This window comes from Plectropomus leopardus, chromosome 18 (assembly GCF_026936395.1).
Source record: "Plectropomus leopardus strain MGB_pleo_1.0 chromosome 18, ASM2693639v1, whole genome shotgun sequence".
Classification (NCBI taxonomy): Eukaryota; Metazoa; Chordata; class Actinopteri; order Perciformes; family Serranidae; genus Plectropomus; species Plectropomus leopardus.
In genome coordinates this window covers 31,818,351-31,838,413 of record NC_142193.1, presented here as the reverse complement: position 1 = coordinate 31,838,413, position 20,063 = coordinate 31,818,351, and the positions used below count along the sequence as shown (strand labels likewise).

General features: G+C 39.8%; 2 protein-coding genes and 1 long non-coding RNA gene across 4 annotated transcripts in view; 2 read left to right on the top strand and 1 right to left on the bottom strand.

The window, feature by feature from the left end:
• LOC121956321 (uncharacterized) overlaps positions 1-11,396 on the bottom strand; it is a 32,938-nt gene extending 21,542 nt beyond the window's left edge. The window contains exons 1-2 of one of the 2 annotated variants that reach the window (XR_006106694.2): positions 11,241-11,396; positions 9,703-9,926 (exon numbers count right to left, since the gene is read on the bottom strand). This is a non-coding gene — a long non-coding RNA (uncharacterized LOC121956321). Of the gene's footprint in view, positions 1-9,702; positions 9,927-11,220 lie in introns of both variants that reach the window. The other variant, XR_015774853.1, reaches the window with a different exon arrangement.
• prl (prolactin) lies at positions 4-4,871 on the top strand. The gene is made up of 5 exons (XM_088069334.1): positions 4-710; positions 2,131-2,243; positions 2,377-2,484; positions 2,692-2,874; positions 3,245-4,871. The coding sequence occupies exons 1-5, from the start codon at positions 629-631 to the stop codon at positions 3,431-3,433; spliced, it is 675 nt and encodes a 224-aa protein (XP_087925460.1). The 5' UTR covers positions 4-628; the 3' UTR covers positions 3,434-4,871.
• LOC121956320 (dual specificity protein phosphatase 3-like) lies at positions 5,233-15,006 on the top strand. Its single transcript, XM_042504466.2, has 3 exons — positions 5,233-5,559; positions 9,716-9,948; positions 11,959-15,006. Exons 1-3 carry the CDS (start codon positions 5,381-5,383, stop codon positions 12,165-12,167), a joined length of 621 nt encoding a protein of 206 aa, XP_042360400.1. The 5' UTR covers positions 5,233-5,380; the 3' UTR covers positions 12,168-15,006.
• Positions 15,007-20,063: the final 5,057 nt, after the last annotated feature.

Below are 20,063 nucleotides of genomic sequence, written 5' to 3'. Positions count from 1 at the left end.
AAAAAGTGTTTGCATCAAAATTCTGTGACTCATTTTTGACTGAAAAACAAAAAGAGTAAATAAATAATGTAAATATGAAGCTGTAATAAAATAAAATAAAAAATAAATGATATAAAAAAAAAATACAAGAATATTCTGGATGTTAGGATCTGATTTTTAGAAGAAAAGAGTATTTAAACAGCAATTCAGTATTACAGATATCGATTTTGATGCAGGGCAGGAAACAGCTGCATTCTGCAACTCTATTTTAAGTTGTTTTTTTTTCTCACTGTCATGTCTAAGTGTCCAGACAGCTGCAGGTGGCTGAACTGCCCGGTTACTATGGAAACATCCGGTCAGTGATGAACTTAAACGGCCATCAGTAATTTAATAAATTAAGATGCAGTGCTCTTACCAAACATCACACACACTGAACATCTGTGTTTTTATTTAACCTAATACACACATACATACACACACACACACACACACACACACACACACACACACACACACACACAGCGTCCTGTCTGTTGCATCCATTCAAACCTCCTGACCATGTTTCTCATTAAGGGGAACAAACAATCAGCACAAACTGCTGAATAACCCAAAAACTGAAGCTGAGGATGAACTATAAAACTGAGACGAGATGAAGAGAGACAGAAACGACAAACGCAGAAGACAAACGATGGATCACAGAAGAAACACTGGAAGCAAACTCCTCATTCCCGGTGAGATGAGCTCAGCTTCTTTTGTTTTTTTTTCTCTATAATGCTTTCTATTATTTCTATTCCAGTACAATAGGTTTTTTAAAAAAAAAAAAATGTATACAATGTGTACTTACCAGACCAATATTAGACGTAAGTGATTATATCTGCAGATATTGGCTTTAAAATGAAATGTCGGCCAACATTCTGTCAATATCATAAACCAATATATATAAATAACAATATAAATATATTTTTATTGACTAAGTGCATGAAACACAAATTCTGCGTTTAAATATTTTTCTTATTTTGCAAAATGAATTAATATAACATATATTGAAAAACATCATATATATATATATATATATATATATATATATATATATATATATATATATATATATATATATATATATATATATATATATATATTTATGATGGTGGGCCATCATGAAAATATGTTTAGTCCACAACAGAAGAGACTTGATGATCATTCAAATTAGGTGGAGAAAAAAGTGGATGTATGGATATTGGTATCGGTTATCAGCCAAACAAGTTGATATACAGTATATCGGCGAAAAATCACATATCGTGCATCCCTTAAAAAAAGAGATGTTTGAGATCATTTAGAAACACTGTTGCTGACAAATTTATTTTTACACCGTCAAATGTCCAACTATATTTATATATCCATATACTGGTTACAATTATTATGACCAAATTTAAGGGATCAGAGTCACAAATAAGTGTTTATGTAAATAAAACATCAATCACTATGTTGATATTAGAATTTTCTAAGCTTTAAAATCCAGGATCTGTCATACTTACATTTAAAAATTGCCATTTCAAAGCCAATAAAATTCTTCAATTTATTAATCACTTATTGATTAAATTAAGTCTGTAGAGGGTTAAAAACTATCCAGTCACAAGAAAAAAATGTTGGCATTGTACATTTCTGCAAACTATGTTACATTTGCACAATATTAGGCAGAAAATAAGTCAAATATTTAAGTTCATCGACACGGTGGTTAAATTAAGTTAATGCACACGAAACACTTTAAGAAAAGATCATATTTGGGCTTAAAATACTCGGTTTTGGGGTCAGAACCCATCAGGAAGCACAGCGATGTCGCTGCAAAAAACCACCCACTTTTTCAGGCATTATCTCTGAAAAACAGGTAACAAAAAAAAACACCCACTCAGCTGAAAATGCAGCAAAAAGGTGTCACAGCCTCCAGCCACTGAATTTTAGCTCTTATACGTCGTCACTTTAGAAACGCTGATCTGAAACGTAGGAAAAGTACAAATGTAACACTTTCAGGGTTTGCAGGAACATAAAGTGACAACATTTTCTTTCTGGCGACTGATTCAAAGACAGTGAAATATGATAAAGTCGTGCTGCTGGTGTCTGTGAACCAGGAAATCACTGTTCTGTGCTCTGCAGTGCTGTATCTGGCGGCGGCGTGCAGCGGCGTCCAAATCAGTGACCTGCTCGACCGAGCCTCTCAGCGCTCTGACAAACTGCACGCGCTCAGCTCAACTCTCACCCACGACCTGGTCTGTACCGATTCCCCTGAGTCTGAACGTAGCCCGTTATACTTCAATATAAGTCCCGTTTTCTCACATCGTGGTAATAAAATGCAACATAAGTCGCATGATAATATAATAATCACCTTCTGTCCCGCTGCAGGACTTTCACTTCCCTCCTATAGGTCGGATGATCATGCCCCGCCCCTCGATGTGCCACACCTCCTCTCTGCAGACGCCCAATGACAAGGAGCAGGCTCTGCAAGTATCAGTGAGTCACCGCGGCGCTTACTTCTTATTACGGAAGTCCTGAAAGGACATCTTTCTCGGTTGTTTTTTTTAGATGATAACATATTTCCGTGCAGACTTTTGCAGTTTAATATGACCGCCTTCTCTCAACATTTAGATCCCTCATCTCCCCGGATACGCCTCAGCGTACGGTTTCATCTCATTATTCTCTGTCTGACTTCCTCTCCAGGAGTCCGACCTGTTGTCATTGGCTCGCTCTCTGCTGCAAGCCTGGGCCGACCCCCTGGTGGTCCTGTCCACCTCCGCTAACAGCCTGCCCCACCCGGCCCAAAGCACCATATCCAACAAGATCCAGGAGCTGCAGCAGCACTCCAAGAGCCTCGAAGACGGCCTGGATATCCTGTCCGGGAAGGTGCGCAAGTGTGTGGACAAATTATTTTATTTTATTTTATTTCATTATTATTATTTAAATTCATTTTTATTTTTTGTTTTGTTTTATTTTTTCACCATAATTATCATCACAATTATTATTATATTTTCACCATTATTATTATTATTATTATTATTATTATTATTATTATTATTATTATATTTTCACCATTATTACTATTATTATTATTATTATTATTATTGTTATTATTATTATTATTATTATTATTATATTTTCACCATTATTACTATTATTATTATTATTATTATTATTATTATTATTATTATTATTATTATTATTATTATTGTTATTATTATTATTATTATTGTTATTGTTATTATCTTCCTCCCAGATGGGTCCGGCGGCTCAGACGATCTCCTCGCTGCCCTACAGAGGAGGCAACGACATCGGGCAGGACAGGATTTCAAAACTGGTCAACTTCAACTTCCTCTTGTCCTGCTTCCGCCGCGACTCCCACAAGATCGACAGCTTCCTCAAAGTGCTGCGCTGCCGGGTGGCAAAAGTCCCAGAGATGTGCTGAAGATCGAATCGATTTTTATCGCAGCTATCAGCTACATTAGCACCTGCTAGAAATCTGAGCTAATATCCTAAATACTGAGTAGTCGGCATTTCAAACTTTCACGCGGTGAAGACGAGGAGTTTCATGGCACACACAGGAGATGATGAATGTAGGAGAGAGCAGAGATGATGAATGTAGGAGAGAGCAGAGATGATGAATGTAGAGAGCAGAGGAGATCAGGCCAACAAAACATTGACTTTACCAATTCAGTACTTGTTGTGAATGTATCGATACTAAAAATATATGTATTATATATATATATATTTTTTTCTCTCTCCCTTGTAAATTTGCAAAATGAGCAAAAGTTCCTACACAGCTTCCTTATTGACTTAACCCTTTGAAACCTGGAGTTATATCATTTTTTTGTACTGCATTCAGACACCTTTCACAGTTATTTAAACCTTTAAACTGAGAAAATTTGTGCTATTTTTATTTTTTCAAATAACATGGGATAAAAGTCAAGAAGCAACCTGGTAAGAAATGTTCCACAAATTGTAAAAAAAAATAAAAATAAAAAAATAATAATAATAAAAATGTAGATTTATAAAATTATTTTAAAGGCTAGGGAAAGTTTTACGGGGAAAAAATATGAAAAACTGTATTAATAAAATATTTAAAATTATATTAGATTAATGATAATTTTTAAGCACTTTTTCCAGGTTGTTTTTCCTTTTTTTCCCACAAATTTGACAAACTTTCCACTTTTTTATTCTCTGTTTTGTTTTTCACAGATTTCTTTTGTCTCTGTTTCGTCTCATTGGAAAATCATTGGTATTAACCCTTTGAATCCCGAAAACATGGCCCAAAAAAAGGCAAGAAAAAGTTCCAAGAAAACTACCTGAATAGAGCCACACACACAAAAAAAACCCTGAAAAATTACAAATAAAATGCTGAAAATGTATTTATATGCATACCTGTATGTGCAAAGTTATAGTAATTATATAATTTGAATATTTTTCATAGTTTTTTAATAATTTTCTAATATTTCTTGCCAGGTCCGTCATTGCCTTTTTTCCCATGTTTTTGAAAACGATGCCGTTATCTAGTTTTGCTAATGAGGAACAAACATGCTCACACTTCTCCAGATGTTTCCAGCTGGTCTGGTATCATAAACTGTGGCCACAAACTGCTGATTTGTCTCTCCTGTGACTCCTTCTCGTCTCTTGTCCGAAAGCTTTCTAAACTAGCAGCAGATGTGACGCATAAAATCACGTCACCGTCCATTTCTCTCCCTGATGCTTGACTGATGACAAACTGCAGCATTTGCACTTTAAATGTAATCACATTTTCTTGAAGGTATTTCTTATCAACTTAAATACTTCTTTAAAATCTTTGTAAGCAATCAATAAAAATAATCTCTTGCACAGCAAAAATTTTTGTCCATCTTTTATGACTATTATTATTTCTAAAGGTATTCTCCAATTTATGGACTTGCTTTTATGTGATGTAGTCTTTTTATTTTTTATGTAATTTAAAAAAAAAAATATTTGAGCTTTTTAATATATATTTAATATATTATTATTATTATTATCATTATAATAATAAGAAGAAGAAGTAGAAGAAGAAAGGCAAACCGTAGCCTATGTGACAAAAAGAAAATTATTATAGGGATGCACTTCTGAAACCAAACCTATTCGCCCTTGGATTGAAAATTTTTTTCTTTCCCATCTCTTTAAATTTCTTGCCCCCCATTGGTGGGGAACCCCTGACCCGGGCCCCTCAAGAAGCCCTGCCCGGCCCTGCCCGTGTGTTTACCGTCACAGCACCGAGCCGCCGTCAGTGTCGAGGCGCGCTGGAGGCGCACGGAGCGGACCGGTAAACCGACACCTGCCCGCCACATTCTCCCCCTCCTCCCTCCGGTCTGCCGGAGCTCGTAAATAGAAATAATTTCTCCGGTTTTCTCCGGTAATGAAGAATAAACACAGCCAACAGGTGAAGTCAGCGGCGGCTCCGGACCGACTGGACATGCCGGGCTTCGAGGTGACTCTGCAACAACTCAACGACCTGCTGACCGACGACCGCGGCTTCTACAGCTGGCCCACCAAACACTTCCACGAGGTTTACCCGCGGATCTACGTCGGAAACGCGTGAGTCTTTGATCATTTCGTCTTTTTTTTCTCCAAATATGTGACTGACAGCATTTCAGCCGGCGTGTCAGCTTCAGATTCAGGTCACGCAGCGCAAACAAACCGCACACATTCAACCAGTTTCACCTTTAAAATACAACAATAAACTCACATGAATTATCCCATTAACCTGCACTCTATTCATGCGCGGATACGATGGTATTTATACAACAGCTGCACAAAAAAACGTGTCTGAGTGAGGTTATCACAATATTATAACCACTGAAATCCTGTATGGCACAATTTAACTCTTTAAGCTGTGAATTTGGTTTTGTTTGTTTTGAAAACATGAGGAAAAGACAATCAGCAAGTTTGCAAGAAATGATCTTGCAAACAAAAAATTAGAATAAATGAATAAAAAAAAATAAATGAAAATAAAAGGTGACAAAAAATGAACTGGAAATTAGGTTTTTAAAAACAGAGCAGAATTGTTAGAAAAAGTATAAAATAAGTAGGGAAAAAATACATCTATATGTATTATAATTATACATTTAGAATTAGGTTACAGTAAAATATATGTTATCATTTATTTATATTTATTATTATTTTATTTTAGCACTTCTTTTTGGTCTTTTCAAAATTTCCGTCTTACTTTCTTTCTTTCTTTTGTTGTTGCTTATTTCAGGTAATTTTCTTGACACTTTATATTAATTTGTTGCTATTTTGGGGGGTCATTTCTGCTTTCATTTCTAATTGTCCTCTTTCCATGTTTTTAAGAGACGTCGATCCAGTTTTCTCAGGTTTCAAAGGGTTAAGTGCAGTGTATCTGTAAACAAGAATACAGCTGAATCCAAAATGTGCTCCAGACACATCTAGAAGTAGTTTTGCAAATGCATGTCATAATTAACAGTGTGATTATTGGGAACTCGCTGCTGCACGCTGTGTGCTTTTTCTTGTATGTGAGGGGTTAATTTAGGTTATATGAAAATATGTTTTCTTCCCTGTTTTAATGTCTGCAGCCGTGACTGTTTGTGTCTGACTGAAGCGCGTTAAATTTTTGAAGAGATGGAGGAATTTTCAAAAAGGGTAAAACAGAGCAGAGACAGGAGGAGGCAGAGCTGGCAGGATGCAGGATCCTAAAATAGCTGCTGGGATTAACCTGTTAGTGCCCTGATGCTCTAAAATATCTCAATTGCTCCACATTTTAATACCCACAATTCACATTACAGGCTCTGTTAACATGAGGGGAGTCCACTAGGGACAACAAATCCTGAACTGTCCAAAGAAGCAGGGTAACAGGATTACTGGGTCGCTTAACTGAAGTCCGGCTCAGACTTGGTCTTTTTACAAACATCACTTCATCAATTCTAGATTTCAGCAGTTATACAGCGAGCTTGAACAGTCCCCGAAAACATGCTGGAGAAGCTTTTTAGCATCATTTTAAATACAAATGCCTCTAAATTAATACCAGATTTAACTGTTGTGTAAATTTGCATGTTGCACCAAAACTGCTGAGAACCTCATGAGAGCAATGGCCCAATTTCACACATGGGTTCCTTTTAGGCCATGTTTAACAAGAACAGCTAAAAACATCAAAGCTAATTAAAACCAAAAACGATCACTTGCACAAACTTCAGCATGGCAACATCTACTTAAAATGGCATAAAACTTTTTTAAGGTGTAATTTGAGTTTAATGACTCTTAACTTAAAGAAGCTTGAAAACACATCATTTCCAATCTGACTAAGGAGCAGAGAAGAAGCTTTTTCCAGTTCAGAGGTGAGATAGGAAAAGTCTTTCACATCTCTGCAGCATGTGCAGCACGGTCTGTCCTGCTCTCTAAAGTAGCGCACTGTTTATTCCAGGCTTGCACGCAAAATGCATGCTCTAAATTTTAAATGCTCAGATCTAAAAGCTTTAAAACTGGTAGATGGGATGTTTTCTGCGGCGCGGTGAGTCATGACCGTGCATTTAGGGAGAGAAAACCTCTCGAGCGCCTCCTTTATTCCACCTGCCCGCCCTCCCAAAGGAGTCATAATGGACGGGGCAGAGACGCTCGTGTCCGTTATACCGGACCTCACAAAGAGGCTGGGACGCACAAACGCATGGACACGGCCCTGCTGAGAGCGTCCGCCCACGCTTCTTTCTCTGTCCTGGTTTCACAGTCTGAAAGCCTGGCAGACTTTTTTTCTCGTGTGGAGGCGTGATGTTGCATTCGGTATTCGCAGCAGTTATTTTTAGCTCTCTACATCTGAGAGGCAGGAGGTGCCAAGCGGCGCAGCGATCCCAGCGGTTCGCAGCGAGAAGCAGCAGAGTGCATCTTTATCGAAGAAAAGGGAAAAGTTAGTTAGAAATATTAATGTTTTCAAAGCCAAAAATAAAAACTTAAGGCTTAAAGCTGGTGTCAGTAGTGTCATGTAAAGGGCTGCAGGAAGATTAAAGGTGCAAACACCCTTTTTCAAGGTCAGGATGGCATTTTTCATTACAGTGGTTCTTGCATTAAACTCTCCGGGGTCGTTTACACGACAACGGTTCTTGCATGAAACATTAAACCTTTGAAAGACTGTGATCTTTTGAAAACACACCCTCTCTGTCGCTGTGGAAACTGGCAATGCTGATAATGTGAGAACGGTGACGTCACGGCCGCACTTCACGCATCACGTTTCAGACAAACAGCATGGCTAGTAGCGACATCAACAACAATGGCGGACTGCTGAGCTGTTTGTGACTCTACTGAGGTTATTAACGCTGTCGGTTCTCGTGCGCTCGCCGTCCTCTCCTTGTTTGTTTATTCTCACCGCTCTGTGGAGGAACGCCTTCATGTGCATGATGTTCTTCTATTGTACGTCATTACAAAGTTACACCGCCATCTACTGGCCTGGCGTGCATACTGCAGCGTTTTCGGTTGTTTTTGGTGATCTATATACACGAGAATCGTTTTCACAATGTTATCATATAAATGCAGATTTTTTTAGAAATGAAAATGAAAGTATTTTCCATTTTTAGTGGTCGCTTAAACGTGGTCTCAGTTTCTTGCTGACAGTACGAGTATGTGAACTAGAGTTTTGACTCAAGGCAGTATCTCAAGATCAACTTGAGGGAGTTGTAAGGGGTATATTGAGGACCCAGATGCAGTACAGTACAACTCACTGGCAGTTGGTAATAACTTTTATTAAAACCAACACTACTGGCAGAGAGGGGGAGGAGGAGAATGCAGGAACCATGACAGGAGTTAAAAAAAATGTTTGGCACAAACGTCCACTTGGACTCAACGATGAACTGATTAGATTTTGGTGGTCAAAGTCACTGTGACCTCACGTCTGTCTCATTCCTGTGAATGCGATATCTTAAGAACGCCTTAAAGAAATGTCTTTAAATTTGGCACAAACGTCCCCTTGGACTCAACAATGAACTGATTAGATTTTGGTGGTCATAGGTCAAAGGTCTTAGATCATTGTCACCTTGTCTGTCTCATTTTTGTGAACCTAACATCTTAAAAATAACTTTAGGGAATTTTTCACGAGTTTGGCACAAAAGTTCACCTAGACTCAACAATAAATTGATGAGATTTTGGTGGTCAGAGGTCACCGTGACCTTGTCTGTCTCATTCTGGTGAATACAGTATCTCAAGAAGGTCTTGAGGGAATTTCCTCAGATTTGGCACACAGGTCCACTTGGAATCAAGAATGAACTGAATAGAGTTTTGTGGTCATAGGTCAAAGGTAAAGGTCACCGTGACCTTACTAAACATGTTTTTTGATATTCTAATAATCGTAGTAATTTATTTACCCTTTGGCAGTTTCATGCTTTTTAAATGTAGAACTTTGATGCTTTTCTTTGTCAGAAATGATAATAAACGGAATAGGTTTGGATTTGTTGGCCAGATTGAATATATCATCACACAGGGCTGCTTCACGCCATAATTATGTTTTAATGCCGAAAGGATTAATCCATTAATTTAGGAAATAATCAGCCCTTTAATCCACAATGACAATAATCGTTAGCGGCAACCTTACTGAGAATAACACAGCTGAACAAAAAGAAAGTGTATCTGGGACTATTAGGTACCCACGGATGGGTAAAAATGGGTGTTTATGTGAATATATTCTGTATAAAAAGCAAGCTGGTAAGAGTGGATGAAATGTGGTGTGTTTGTTTTGCTCACCGCTCTGTTGCAGGTTTGTGGCGATGAACGTGATGCGTCTCAAGCGTCAGGGAATCACCCACATCCTGAACGCCGCGGAGGGAAACTCCTTCATGCACGTTAACACCAACGCCGAGTTCTACGCCGGCACAGGCATCGTCTACCACGGCGTCCCCGCCAGCGATACCGACCACTTCGACATCAGCGTGTTCTTTGAAGAGGCTGCAGACTTCATCGAGAAGTCGCTGGCATACAAAAATGGAAAAGGTCAGAGGATCACAGAGAAGGAATTAATGTTAAAAAATGACTCCACATTTTGCCTGTGTAATTAACCCTTTGAAACCGAGGCAAATTCGTTTGATTTCTTTGATGATAGAATGGAAGAAAAGATAATGACCTTCCCAACATGATGTTAGAAAATTATCCAAAAACAAGGGAGAAATATCCAGAAAATTATATATATATATATATATATATATATATATATATATATATATATATCTTAGGGCTGCAATTAACCATTATTTTGATAGTCGATTAATCGGTCAATTAACTTTTTGATTAATCGGATTTAAAAAAAAAAGAAAAACAGAAATAATAATGAAATATGCTTTTTTTTCTCCTCCCATAACTTTTTTTGCAAAGACAGATTTTCATTGACGACGGTGCATAAAGTGCATAAACCGGCGGCTGCTTTAACATCCCTGAGCTGTCAAACTATATTTAATTATAAATAATAAATAACTACAAAATCATATATGAAACAATTCAAAAAACTGAATGTTGACAGCTTTTACAACGTACCGTTACGTTTCCTTACTTTAAACTGAACATAGGCTACGTCGTTTTTGATCGAGACTTTGGCCCGTTTCAGCCAGCGCGCGTCATGAGCGCGTAGGGAGCGCGTCAGGAGCGCGTCGGGAGCGCGTCAGGAGCGCGTGAGCAGCGCTGAGCGTGTTGTGTTTTATTTCGGCGCCCATGTTATCATGTTAGCGCGTGCACAGTGCCCGCCTGAGCAGCTCGTCAGGCGCGTGTCAGCCGCAGCATGTCTACAGAAACGGCGGCTCGCGCGTTTGTCAGCAGGAACAGACAGCGAAGACGGTGTTTTGACGATTATATTGACTCAATTCCACTTTTTACTGCAGTTTAAAGTCTCTATGTCACAGAGAAGAGGAAATACAAAGACAGCTGTTTTACCCCAACTTCCCCTCTTCCCTTTCAAAACAAAAGCCCTCTGACAGCCGTCTGTGGACAGAATCCCATCAGCTGCTGATACAAGGCATTTTATTTTGAAACATGTACAGGACCGTGCTGTCAGCTGTGTAGGAGCTGGTATAACTTCATAAATGAGAGCAATTAGTGCTTATAAATATGGAAATACATGACTAATATCTGCGGCCGTGAGCTGTCCTCCTCCTCACCTTTTCTAAGGTTTTCAAACGTTTCGAAACGTTTCAGAACAAAGGTTTAAAGCGGTCAAACGTTTCAGAACAAAGGTTTAAAGCGGTCAAACGTTTCAAAGTTTTGCATTTTACAAACCTTTGAACAGCACACCTCACCTCCCGGTTTGTTCTCCTCCTTGTATTCGTCCTTATTTGTTTATCTGTTTACATGTTTATTGTTTGCTTGGCTCTCGCCGTTACCGTTTTTCTGACGTATTTTGGCGCTACGATAGCTGGTGTTTGTTTTATTAGTTCCGGGCGGAACACTCGCGCAGCGGTAATTAGTTCCGCCTCTCAGATTAATACTATTACCCATAGGAACCAAAATACCGGGATAAACAGCCAAATAAATAAATAAATAAATAAATAAATAAATAAAGCTGAGGATGAGCGGCAGTCACAAACACGTTTACCATAACAACTTAACAAGGTGATAAAATTAGACTTAACAGGTTTCCGTTACAGTTTTGTGCAAATTTGGAGGGATGTCATGTGACTTCTACTCTGGTGACGACATCCCAGTAACCATGGCGATGGATGTTCAAAACATTAGCAGCTTTATTTCTATTGCAGCCACCAAACTAGCCGTCATTATTTCCAATCCGAGGCCACGTAGACGTTTTTTTTTTTAAACTGACGTGTTTACGTTCAGCATATTTTATATCTATTTTCAGTTTGCACAATTTAAGAGTTGATGGAAGCCCACGTTATGCTCATATTTTTCCATGATCTCTGAGGTGGCCTAAAAAATAATGCAACTTTCAACTCAGATGTTATATCTCAAACACCAGTGTCTTGAATTTGGTCAAACTGATACATTTCCTGTCCTCCACAGGTAAAGTGTATGTTCACTGCAGGGAGGGCTACAGCCGCTCGCCTACCTTAGTCATCGCCTACCTGATGCTTCGCCAAAACATGGACGTCCACTCCGCGCTGGCCACCGTGCGTCAGAAGCGAGAGATCGGCCCCAACGACGGCTTCCTTCGGCAGCTGTGTCGGCTGAACCAGAGGCTGGCTGCCGAGGGAAACTTCTGGAGCAAATGAGGCACACAGACTGCGAGAGAACAAAAGTAATTGCACATCACTTTCTTTCACTTGTTCTACAGCTTTAATGAGCCGCAGATCTGTGAAGCGAGAAGAGCGGAGAATGAGAGAAACCACAGACTGACAGCTCAGAGGCAAAATGATACATGTTAGACACAATCCTTTGACACGTACGTGCGGTAATTGTGCTCAAACACTGGTGATACGTGTGCTGATCGTATAACGTGTAAATCCAGGTGCACTGTATTCACTATATTCTGAATATTTATCAGGTCAAAGTGACATTGAATTGTCTTGTATAGTTTGGTGTGTTTTCCTGCTGCTCACTATTCCAGACATCAATATCAGCGTATAAAGGGATTTAAATTCACTCACAGTGGGAATAGATGGTGTAACAGATACGACACTGTCACCGTCTTCTCTCCCCCGTCTCCACCTCTCCTCCTCCCTCCTGGCTGCGTGCCCTTTTTGTCCTCACTCGTGCAAACACTGCCAAATCTCCGTCCCAGCAGCTCTCTGCAGGGGAATCAAGAGGACACTGTGATGTTTCATTTTGAATCAGATTTTACAGTAATAGAGGATGTAATATCCAAAAAAAGGTTTTAATATGCTTTAGAAAACTGCACATCTTTGACCTGCATTGCACTCAGAAGCCTCTGAAGTCCGCCTCAGTGAGAAATTCGTCCGGTGTCTTGTTGGTGCTTTTTAGGAATTCTTGACACTATTTCATGCTGTAAGATTATTACACTTTTAATTGTAAAATAAAGCTGCTCTGGTGTTATTTGAACAGCTAAAACAAAAAGGCATAGTTTGTCATTTTTGGAAATATACAATCTATTGGCCTAAAAAGAGCAATCCCTTCCAGGTAGCAACTGATTTAAATTGCAGAGATATTTGACTTTGGTAAACTTGTTTATCTCTGTTTTCTTTTTCAGCCTTAAATGCGATTTTTAAAGATAAATAGGTCCAACCTATTTTAAAATTTTGTGTCTTTAATAAACTAAATCTAAAATTAATGTAAACACGTACGTAAAGGTATGTTTGGCTGCAGATGGGTGCTGCAGCAAGACATATTTTAGCCACCTAAAAAAATTAATATCAGTTTAAGTGTGCACTATATTTGGAAAAAAAACATATAAAAGTTATGTTCACATGTGGGAGGTTGGCCATGACTATATATTTAATGCAAACGAGAAGCCTATTTGAATACTTAAGTTCTCTAGTACCTGCGCCTTTCCCTGCTAAATACAACGTTAAACTGCTATTGATTTTTGTAAATTGGCTTTTTTTGGAGGTCAAAAATAAACCAGTTGTTGCACTGTTTGCGCAGTGCTGTTACGTTTTTTTGTACGTGAAGCAGGGGTTTTCTACTGTAAACACACATTGTGCGGTAACGCTAGCAGCAGGTTAGCCTAGATTAGCACAAAGAGAAACAACTAGCCTGGCTGCGTCCAAAACTGAAATCTACCAATCAGCATCCGAAAACTACAAATTAACATAATTATCCGTTTAAATGTCCTAAAATTGAAATGTGCCGAACTAGGCTAACTGATTCAAGTCTTAGTGCGAAGCTAAGCTAACTGTGTGCTGGCTGTAGATTCATATTTTTTGTACAGACGTGAGGTTTTAATCTCGTGTAACTCTCAGCAAAAAAGTTAATTGTGTCTCAAAAATCCTTTATTGTCAACTTAAGGGTACGATGTGTCTCATCTCTGCATCAAGCAACTAAATCCTCTGATTGTAATCAAACACTGCCAGAATGTGTTATTTGAGAACTTCTCAGTCAACACTTTTTGCACATTATTGTGTTTACATGTGTGTGTGTTTGAATTTTATATTTTACAGATGCATGCTTTGTGATTTACGTGTGAGCCAAAATGTTGTTTATACTCCTTTGTTAGCACAGTGATGTATATGTGTATTTATGGAGTGGTGGTGTGTGTTGTTATGTGTCGCACTGTGCATCATTACGCCTGTAACGTGTGAATCATCGTGTGCAGTACTGAGTAGGACGTGATGTCGTAGGCTTTCATCGAGTCTCACCGTTAAACTGCTTATATGAAGTGCACTTTATCTAATGACACTGGTGATTGTTGTCGCTCTTTTTTCATACATTGAATAATAAACTGAAAATGACACCACTGATTTTCCTTTAGAGTTTCTTTGCGTCGGCGTTGACAGTCGGCACATTGCCTCCTGAGTTCAAGACAAAATTACTGGCTCGTTAGGGGAGTGGTGTTTCCATGTCTGATCTGATTATTTTACTACAAAAATCATTGACACATACCTTTATAAAAATATTCAAGGAAAATGCAGGAAATAAAACGCAATATCAATGTACAAAATAGCCTACCTTTATCTTCTGCAACTTAAAAAATCATGAAAATAACCGAAAGTCGAAACCTAGTCGAAACCGAGATGGCAGTAATTTGCTAAGCTAAGCTAGTTACCTTTTAACCTTTAAACACCTGGATCAACGCCAGTTTTTGTTGTAGTGCATTCAGACGCCTTTCACAAGCATTTAAACCTTTAAAACCTGAAAAAAAATGGTTTGATTTCTCTGAAAAACATGGGGGAAAAATGTCCCAAAAACTGCAAAAGAAGTAAAAAGTGAAAAGAAAATGGCCTGAAAAAACTTTGAAAATTAGCTAGAAGAATATTAGATATTATCCAAAAACTATAAAAGGATGCTGGACCGTGACCTCTCTCAGTGAGGTTGGCCCCCAAAGGTAGCTTCTCCCTCGCCTCAGGTCTCAGTGCCTAGCCATGTCTCTCTAGTAACAATTGGTGTGTGCTGGTGTGTGTGTGCGTGTGTGTGGGTGGTGAGGGGGGGTGTTCGGGTGCTTTTGCGAATATGTGTGGGAATATCTACATGAATGTGTGTGTTTTGTTGCGTACGTATATGTGGGGGTGGGAGGGTCAGGCTGTCTGTATCTTTCTTGATTTTCTTTGATGTTTTTCATTTCTGTTATTGTTTTTAATCTCTGTGAGGCACTTTGTGTTACTCTTTGTATGAAAAGTGCCATACAAATAAAGATTTGATTTGATTTGATTTGATCAGTATTGACAAATAAGGTCTCTTCTGGGTGAGTGAGTTGCAAAAAATGGTATGTAATTACTGAAAAAATAAAATTAAAACAACAATTTAAAAAAGCTGAGAAAAAGCAACAGAAAGGGTTAAAAGGATATGATACCGTTAACAGGAGATAAAATGAAGCACACCTTGAATAAAATCACAGATTTCTCTAGGTTTTGGACATTGTTGGAAACATTCTGGATAATGTAAGAACACAACTCAACAAAACATAAAAGCAATCATTCTTAAAAACTGAATGCAGAAATGTTTTCTATTATGTCTTTAAATGGATTTGGCTGTCTTACTTTTGTTGTATTATTGACAGTTTGGTTTGGTTTTGGTTGTGTTTTGTTGTGATTGCACATTTTTCATTAAAATTTTACATTTCTGTGAAACATATGTGGCAGAATACTTCTGTAAATGAACAGAACATGTATTTTCTGATGTATGGCGGTGTAGTAGACGAGAACACGGTGGTTAGTCAGCACTTTGTCCTGCAGAGGGAGCAGTAGGACCAGTTGTACCAGTGCTGAGCTCAACTGGGTCACTAATTTAAACTGCAAGCTTCACCTGCATCACAATAAAATAACAGAAATCTGCTGCTGCTGTTCAGCAGAATTATGTAACACAATGCAACTTTATCTGGGTGCCTTAAGTTTTGGTTTCATAGATGTTTAAAAAAACATATAAAGGATTTAATGGGGCAGTCTAACTGACTGAGTTTCCACTGACTGATGGTATACAACTTCTTCTCAGGTGACAACATCCCAGTAACCATGGCGACAGATGTTCAAAACATTAGCAGCTTTATTTCTATTGCAGCTGCCGCACTAGCCGTCATTATTTCCAATCCGAGGCCACGTAGGCGTGTTATGGAGCCATGAGGGAAAGGCGAGCCCCTTATACGTGGGAGCGGCCACGTATGAGGGATTTCTGGGAGATGTAGTCCACGATTTCACAGAGGAATTGTGGGTTAAAAAACATTCTCAGAGTTGTGTGATGCAATAACAGCTCTTGTAGCTCCTGCTGCATCATGAGGGAGCCAGTTCCTACTGACAAGCACGTTGACACAGCATCATGTGACCTCAGAGCATCATGTGACCTCAGAGCATCATGTGACCTCAGAGCATCATGTGACCTAGAAAAGACTAAAAAGTGTTTATAATATGGCTTTTTCCAAAAATCCTAAAATACCACCGCATAAGAGCGTAAAACCTTATTTGCCTTTTTTTTTTAAATGACGTAGGTGTATTTTCTATTTAAATAATTTCAGAGTGTGCAGTTTGAGGGTTAATGGGAGTCCACGCGTTTAGAAATAGTCTGATGACTGTGTTATGGAAACTGCAGGATCAAGTCCACATGGGCGGCAACGTGTTTCAACACAGCTGGACGGAACGAATCATGTCGCTGAAGGACAGCGTCAGGTAGTAATACTGTAATATAAGGAGTGCGAGTGCGGTTATGGGGTGAAGCGGGTGGGGAGGTGATGGGTCCCACAAACAACTGACTTTCATGAAGGAACCCACAGTTGGCTTCCTGTGTGGACGTATGTGTGTATTTTGTTTCTACACCTCACAATGCGCCTCTTTCGCCTAAATCTAACCGTCTGGGACTGCGTTGCCAAATCTGACCATCGTGTCGTCCGCACTGTTGTGTAAACATAAGGACCGTGCTGCTTCATCCCACCGTGTGCATTTGTTGACATCATGGTAAAAGCATACGGCAGCCGACCCAGACGTGGAAGGTCACTGACAGAGCGGCGCCATGTGACGAGTTTGGAGCGGGAACGTGTCGGACTGTTTCTACCTCCTGTGGCGGCTCAAAGGTCAGACAGCTCTGTTCCCCATTTCTGCGATCCTACCTCATATACAGGATGGCGTAAAGGCACGATATTCGATATGTATGAGGGGCTAGTGTCATCTGATTTATTAAAGTGCGCAACTTCATCTTTTTAAAATGGTCCTCGCCATGCCGACGGTTCAGCATCAAAACAAAACATCAGTCGTTTACACCCCCCCGCTGCGTCCCTCTAAATCCCCATCATCCTGCCAACAGCCTTTTAAAAGGCGCCTCCTCCTTGTGTGTGTGTGTGTGTGAGTGTGTGTGTGTGTGTGTGTGTGTGTGTGTGTGTGTGTGTGTGTGTGTGTGTGTGTGTGTGTGTGTGTGTGTGTGTGTGTGTGTGTGTGTGTGTGAGAGAGTGTGTGTGTGTGTGTGTGTGTGAGAGAGTGTGTGTGTGTGTGTGTGTGTGTGTGTGTGTGTGTGTGTGTGTGTGTGTGTGTGTGTGTGTGTGTGTGTGTGTGTGTGTGTGTGTGTGTGTGTGTGTGTGTGTGTGTGTGTGTGTGTGTGTGTGTGTGTGTGTGTGTGTGTGTGTGTGTGTGTGTGTGTGAGTGTGTGTGTGTGTGTGTGTGTGTGTGTGTGTGTGTGTGTGTGTGTGTGTGTGTGTGTGTGTGTGTGTGTGTGTGTGTGTGTGTGTGTATGTGTGTGTGTGTGTGTGTGTGCGCATTCCACAGGTTTGAGCTCAATGTTGGGGCCTCTCTCCCTGATGTTTTCCCTCCTGCTTGTCTTTTTCTGTCTCTTTTGGCCTCTCATCTGTTTTCTCTCTCTCTCTTTCTGTCTCTCTCTCTGTCCCTTTATCCGTCCATCTGTCTGTCTGTTTCTCTCTTCATCTCCGTCCAGGTCTGATGCGTGGAGTTGACACAAGGTCGAGTCTGTTAGGAGAGGAGGCTAACTCTCTTACGTAACACCCGTCTGCATGAATGAGTCCGTGGGGGTGGGGCAGCCATGTGTTTTCAAGTGTGTGTGTGTGTGTGTGTGTGTGTGTGCTTTGGGGAGAGTCAGGTGGATGAGTGTAATGAAGTATGACTGCACCATGGAGATCAGCAGCATCTGAAACAAGTTGTTTCTAACTGGTAGATTCATCTTTAGCCGTTTAAACTGCCCTTGCCGGAGGGTCAGTGAACAAACTCGGCGGTCGAGCAGCCAAACATTGTTCAAAGAAATAGAAATTTGTTTTTAATTTAAACAGTGAGCCCTAATTTTTAAATGTACAGAATATACTGGTTGAATTTGGGAACATTTGCATTAAATGATGCAAAAAACATCCAGAATATTTCTATGTGATACAATCACGCAGTAATAAAAAACAAAAACCCAGAGTACTGCATCTGAATATTTGGCCAGTTCTCACGACAAATTTATTGAATACAGACGCTTTAACAGTGCTATTGGTGTGTGATCCCAACACCAAAAGCCAGAATTCGCATCCACATGATATGCTGCTGGACGGCATCAGCTGAAAACGAGACCGGACAAAACCGGTAGCTGTGTTATTATACGCCGCTGGACGGCTGGGTGGCACCTGCCGCGGCAGCATGACATGCGGCTGGACAGAACCTATCACGTCTGCATGATACGCCGCTGTACAGCATCAGGTTGAAACGCTGATGACAACGACGTAATGTAATACGGTGTGCGGGAGGGGTGGTGGATGGATCTAACAAACCCCGGACTTTCATGTGGGAGTCCAGTGTTCTCTTCCCACTTTGTTTCCTCTGAGCATTAACCAAACCATCTGTGCCAGCACGTGTTTGTTGACGTCCCACAGTTGGTCGTCATGTGACTTTGTTTTCTAAACATAACCACGTGCCACATCATCCCACCATGTGCTTGTGTTGACATCATAGGAGCAGCATCCCGTAACGTAAACGACAGACACAGAAGGACACCTAAAACGTAATATGTAGACGCAGAAATCCAACATGGAAGCAGCAACACGTGACGAGTTGATAAGAAAAACTTGTTTTAGCAGTAAAGAATAGGTTTTGTCTGATATGGATCTGACATCTGATGAATTGATATCAGATTTTTTTTAACGAACTCCGAACACCATGATGAAACATTACGAAACATCATGAAATTAAATCAGGTATACTTCATGTAGCAGCATCAATCAGAGGCAAGCGTGTGTGCGAAGGTGCAGGATTTTCTTTGCAAAGGAGTCAAAATGATAAAGAAGAGATGTCAGCGAGTATGAGCATCATCAAAACACACAGATCTATTTTTAGAGCTTCGCTGCGAGCACTTTTCCTTTAGTTGAGGGGAAAAATCTGTAATGGATGTCCCAGCCTGTCAATCTATGTAAATCTCTCTTTACACACACACACACACACACACACACACACACACACACGTGCACATCTGCTCTGTACCAGCTGTACCCTCCTGAGTTTTTTCGTGAGGGATGGAGGGGGTTGGTGGAGAGCAAAGCTGCTGATTGTTACATCATTACCTCCAAAAACAACAACAACATTGCTAAAGCTAATTTGACATCAGCAGGTTTTCACGAGTCTAATCTGTTTCCAGATTTAGCAAAAGTCCCTTATTCAGACTAAACATGTATAGTGTAACTATAACGAGGACTGCAGACAATAATGGTCTTAATTCCATATAGATGAAGCACATAGAGACTATTTTTGGAAATTAGATTCACTAGTTTAATTTGAGAACACTGGCGTGCTAGTAGTGGATGAAATTCACTTTGTGGTCATTATATGTTCGTGTGTGCAGAATCTATTTTTCCATCTTTTACATGTTCTTCTGTCTAAGAACTAGTATTTATCCTCTGAATGTGCATGTTTTTTTCCATTAACTGATTGCAAAAAAAATGGGGAAACTGATCTTAAAGGTAAAAAGTTTGCTTAGGTACGTGTATGTCCATTATTCGCATGTACGGTCTAAACTGAGACGACTAACCCTAACCCACATGCTGCTAAATGCTAACATCAGGGGAAAACCTAGGCCTAATCTTGGCTGCCCATGTT

Bases quoted from the DNA above. Each gene is read 5' to 3' on its own strand.
- prl (XM_088069334.1), top strand. From the start codon at position 629: ATGAAGAGAGACAGAAACGACAAACGCAGAAGACAAACGATGGATCAC. The intron at 2,244-2,376 runs GTCTGTACCGAT...GTCCCGCTGCAG, and splicing joins CAACTCTCACCCACGACCTG to GACTTTCACTTCCCTCCTAT. The intron at 2,485-2,691 runs GTGAGTCACCGC...CTTCCTCTCCAG, and splicing joins AGCAGGCTCTGCAAGTATCA to GAGTCCGACCTGTTGTCATT.
- LOC121956320 (XM_042504466.2), top strand. From the start codon at position 5,381: ATGAAGAATAAACACAGCCAACAGGTGAAGTCAGCGGCGGCTCCGGAC. The intron at 5,560-9,715 runs GTGAGTCTTTGA...GCTCTGTTGCAG, and splicing joins CGGATCTACGTCGGAAACGC to GTTTGTGGCGATGAACGTGA. The intron at 9,949-11,958 runs GTCAGAGGATCA...TGTCCTCCACAG, and splicing joins GGCATACAAAAATGGAAAAG to GTAAAGTGTATGTTCACTGC.